Raw genomic sequence first — 4,780 nt, forward strand, 5'->3', positions numbered from 1 at the left:
CTTGTTAGATCTTCAGATAGTGAGTTATAGTTGAATTTGATTGAATTGGTTGTTGTCGGAAATGATTGTTGTTGCTCAGCATCGGAATCAGTTCCATGGGAGAAGCAGGGCACATGGTCCTGCTCGATTTGGGTCATATGGTTCACCTCCTTCTGGTGGGTTTAGGGAGGTAAATTGTAGGGCTTTTGAGTCCAGAGCAGGTTTATTTCAAACCCAATCGAAGTCTGTCAAGAAACCTGTCAACAAAAGAGCCTCCTCGGGTTTCTTGTCTCCCCAAAAGCGATCACCTTTAACACCACTGCCTGTTAATACTGTTAAGTTTTACTCTGAAGATCAGAAGAAATCAAGAAAACCAGGCAGAAGCAACACGATTACTATACCATTTAACCTCAATGGGGATGTTGGTTCTAGGAATGAGAATTCCTTGAGTGATGAGTTTCCATTCTCTGAACTATGGGCAGGGCCAGCTTATTCGAATTCTCCTCCTCCTAGTTCTCTGCCCATGCCCAAGTTATCCCTCAGGCCTAAGAGGGCTGCCTCTCTTGAATTTCCTGTTTCAGCATCTGATATTGATTTACGTCCCTTCGCCAAATCTGCACCAGCAACCCCAACCAGGGAGCGCAGCCCTTCTCCAGGAATTGTATTTGACAGTATTGACTTTGCGACACAGACTCTTCGTCGCATGCTCAACCTTGAAATTACAGATTAATGAATGTATGGTAGGAGTGCTGAGTAGCAGCTAAATATGGGGTTATATAGTTTTCGTATTAGGTAATAGTAGATGGTACATATGGTGAATAAAACAGTTTTTAGTTCAAAAGTTATCGTTTCACGTAGTGTTTGTCACGGTAGAGAGCAGCTTTAGCTCAGCAGTGAAGCTTCAACACCTGTTAACTGTGGTTGTTTAAAGGAAATTCGACATGAGCAATGACTGGTTGGTTGACTGTCTTTGGATACATTTGAAGTCCGTGCATTATGTGCAGATGTGGTTAGACTATGTGAGGTTCAACAAATGGAGTATGTGTGTGCTTGTGCATAGATAAGTAGAAGAAGCTGGGTGTTGAGTGGGATGCCCCTATAGATGTACAGAGAGCTAGAACACAATAAGTTGCTAACTAGCTAAACAGGGATGACATGCATCGACATACCTACCCGCTTTAGAACTAGACACACACCATAAAGGGAAGAGAACAGCAAAAGTAGGGCTGCATATCGGTCGGTTCGGTTCGGTTTTGAAGTTTATCGGTTTGACAATATGGACTATATTTCCTAATGGTTTAGCTTTATTACAAACCGATAGTCAAGATGAAGGAGGAGGGGGGGAGGGATAATATCTGATGATTTTTTTTTTCCCAAAAAGATGTATTGTCTAGTTATTTTTATTTTGTGATTGATTTTATGGACTTGTTTTCCTTTGAATCAATATGTTTTGTTTTGGCTTGCTGAATGTTTGATATAGTGAAGATTGCTGTTCTTATGTTTTCTTTCTGTTGATTTTATCTATTTATTTAACCTTTTTTTTTTCTTGCATCCGTTCTAGAGTTTTGAGAAATTTGGAAATAATCAATGGCAGCTCCAGGGGGACCTAGACCAAGGAATGCGCCTCCACCCAATTATAACCCTAATGCACTTGCTGATGGTATGCAAAATCTACAAGTAAATAGGCCCAATCAGCCACCTGGTGCTCCTAGGCATAATACCCCATTTGGGCAGCAGCCACCTTTTGCTGGTGGACCACCTGTTAGTCGTCCGGGACCTCCACCGCCTGGTGTGTTCCCAAGAGGCCCTGCATCTCCTAGTGGTCCTCCACAGACTGGATTGTCTCCTCCCGTGGCTCAGTCTGTTCCTACCTTTGCATCTCGGCCACCTCCTCCTGGTGTAATGCCTCCTTCTATGGGTGGTGCACCCCCGCCACCTGGGTCTTTGCCTTCTGGATTGGGTTCTCGTCCCGGGCCTCCGGGTCCTTTTTCTTCTTCGCCGTTGACAACAGGTCCTGCTATGCCGCCACCATCAAGCATTTCTAGCTCGGTTAGTAATGGGCCACCGTTAGGGGGTCCGGGAATGATGCAGGGTGGAGCACGTTTTCCTCCTCCAAGCAATGCAATGAGGCCACCATTTGGAGCTCCTCCATCAGCTATGGTTTCACCAGGCGCTTCTTCTCAGCCTTTAGGCATGCGCTCACCCTTTGGAAGTTCGTCATCTGTCAGCACGACACCAGTTACAGCACAACCACCACCACCATTTTCAGGTTCATTTCAGAATGTGCCACCTCCCCCAGGTTCCTCCCCATTTGCAGCACCTTCTCAAGCCATGCCTCCACCCATGGGCGCTCCACACATGGGTGCTCCTTATGGAACACAGTCGTGGCAACTGCCACCCCATCAGGTGATCTTTATATGCCTATCTTACTGTACTTGTTTTGCAAGGTGAAATCTATGTATTTTCCCAAAAGAAAAATTTGATATCACGTGCATATGTTATTGAAGGAAAAATAAGAATTTTCCCTAAACTCATTAGCGATGTGTAATTTATTTTGTAATCTATGGAGCTGAGAGATATATTTAGTTCTTGCCTGTGCTAGACTACAAAAGAAGTCCTAGGATTTGTATTTTTAATTTGCACCAACATCTTTTGGATCAACAAGCCACACAAGATGCGTTTTTAATCAAATTCTATGCATGTATTTATTATATTTAATAACCAACAAGAAATGTTGGCCTGTTGGGTTCTGGCATCAAGGAATTACAATGGTTCAAGGGGGCTAATGTTGAAGAGATGCTTCATGACTTTTAGGATAGAATGATCAATAATATTCAGAAACCGGTTACTGTTTGGTGCTGTTGATGAGTAATGTGAGAATGATATCGAGACTCTGTTAGTGACCAATTGGTAATACCGGAAAATTTGTTGTGGAAGTAGTAGGGTCTAAAAGTGAAGAAAAAAGCTACACTGTGAAGTGCTGTCATGACTTAAAATTTAGAAAGGGGTGAAAATAATTTTCTCGCTCCAACTTGGTATAAAAAGTCAAATATTCCTCCAGCTTTATGCAATTTTCCCTCATGCAATGTCTACTGTGCCCTTACGTTCTATGTACCTTCTTTTCTTTTTTGTATCTTTTATGGTTTAACTCATTTCACCTCTAGTGTATTACTCCCATAATAATTAATGATGTCATATTTTATTCATTCAGAGATAATCGGAGAAGTATTTTGATGGATTTGTGATAAAATATTGAAATGTGCTGCTATTTTAAATAACTTTTATTTAGTAGTATGTGCATTATAAAATTTATCTTTTTCATCAACACAAAACAGAGTTCAAATTCTCATTAACGAAATTACCTACATGAATTCTTTTTTCCTTTTGAACTTTGAATATGTTGTTTGGGGTTCTTCCATTAGTCGAAGTTATTAAATAATATATTTGATTACTCCATAAATAAAAATTATTTTTATTTATTAATTGTTATATTTTGGCTAGGTATTTTTCTATGCTTGAAAGTAATGAGAAAGATATATTCAGTATCACTTATTTACTTTGTCTAATCAATTCAAACTATAAATAGAGGAACCCTTTCATAAGTTTGTTTCAAAATCTGCAGCTATTTAAATAATTGCTATATTATATCTTGAGTGTATAAGTGCTCGTAAAAGAAAAATCTTAAGTGCACAAGTTTCCTCAAGCATGAAAAATTTAAACAGTATCAAAGTATATTGCACCACCTTTTCTGTTTGGCTGGACCATCTGAAAAGGATAACTTTCACATTTGAAGCTACAACAACCTGGCTATCCTTTCTTAATCAGAAGAGGTAAAAGGATCTCTGATAAAACTTATATATAATTCAAAAAGACCCTTACGTGCATGGCACATTTCCAATGTGGATCACATGTTGGATCAAGTAAATTGGTTTCAGCATGCTTTTACTCCATTTCCTCTTTCATGTGAAGGGCATATCCTGATTTTACTTATTGACAGGGGGCTCCACCTTCTGCTCTTCCTGGTTCCATGCAACCACCAAGTATGTATGGGATGGCGCCTCCCCTTTCAAATCAGGCAGTGGCTTCGATAACTTCTTCTATTGGCCATTCCAGCCCATCAAAAGTTGATCCAAATCAAATCCCGCGCCCTATTCCAAATGCTTCTGTAGTTCTGCATGAAACCCGACAATGCAACCAAGCCAATCCCCCTCCGGTAAATTATTGTTTCATTTAGTACTGTTGCATATGCGGCTGAACCATCTTTTTTTCAAATGGTTATGCTTGCCTCCCAAAGCTTCTTACTAAACTAACTTTTTTGTTCTTGCTGCTGTTTCCTTTTTTTCCTTTTTCCTTTTTCGTCCACTCGAAGCCTGCCACAAGTAACTATATTGCTAGGGACACTGGAAATTGCAGCCCATGGTTAGGTACTAGACTTTTTTGCGTTGATTTTTGTCTCTGTTATTCTTCCCTCTATGGTTTCTGCATTATACTCTTTCTTATTCTATGTAATGAGTAGCTTATTAACCATATATATTTTTTTTAATTAAAGCACTAATGGTAGATGATTTGGTCCTCGTTGTTTGTTTAACAGATACCACGCACTGTTGACCTTTTGACAACTTCGGCAATGCAATTGGCTTTATTGATCCAGCCCTTGGCTCTTCCTCATCCATCTGAACAGCCCCTTCAGGTAAAGCATTTTTTGCCATCTATGTATTCTAATTTTAATAGCCTTTTTGTACCCTTATGTTTCATTATATGTGAACCTTTCTGTCTGGGCATGACATTTAAGTGGAGAGAA

At 40.0% G+C, this 4,780-nt stretch overlaps 2 protein-coding genes across 2 annotated transcripts; both read left to right on the forward strand.

Annotated features, from left to right (window-relative positions):
• LOC107875268 lies at positions 1 to 813 on the forward strand (the record flags this gene model as incomplete). The annotated part of the gene is given in 1 exon segment (XM_047414259.1): positions 1 to 813. A coding segment is annotated over 1 exon segment (648 nt). The 3' UTR covers positions 710 to 813.
• A 601-nt stretch (positions 814 to 1,414) lies between these two features.
• On the forward strand, positions 1,415 to 4,713 carry LOC124899404 (protein transport protein Sec24-like CEF). Its single transcript, XM_047414258.1, has 4 exons — positions 1,415 to 2,385; positions 3,977 to 4,192; positions 4,349 to 4,403; positions 4,571 to 4,713. The coding sequence occupies exons 1-4, from the start codon at positions 1,567 to 1,569 to the stop codon at positions 4,585 to 4,587; spliced, it is 1,107 nt and encodes a 368-aa protein (XP_047270214.1). The 5' UTR covers positions 1,415 to 1,566; the 3' UTR covers positions 4,588 to 4,713.
• Positions 4,714 to 4,780: the final 67 nt, after the last annotated feature.

The sequence above is a fragment of the Capsicum annuum genome, chromosome 6 (genome assembly GCF_002878395.1).
Source record: "Capsicum annuum cultivar UCD-10X-F1 chromosome 6, UCD10Xv1.1, whole genome shotgun sequence".
Classification (NCBI taxonomy): domain Eukaryota; kingdom Viridiplantae; phylum Streptophyta; class Magnoliopsida; order Solanales; family Solanaceae; genus Capsicum; species Capsicum annuum.

Excerpts from the sequence above, each read along its gene's own strand:
- LOC124899404 (XM_047414258.1), top strand. The coding sequence starts at position 1,567 with ATGGCAGCTCCAGGGGGACCTAGACCAAGGAATGCGCCTCCACCCAAT. Across the intron at positions 2,386-3,976 it reads GGCAACTGCCACCCCATCAG|GGGGCTCCACCTTCTGCTCT; the intron begins GTGATCTTTATA and ends ACTTATTGACAG. Across the intron at positions 4,193-4,348 it reads ACCAAGCCAATCCCCCTCCG|CCTGCCACAAGTAACTATAT; the intron begins GTAAATTATTGT and ends GTCCACTCGAAG.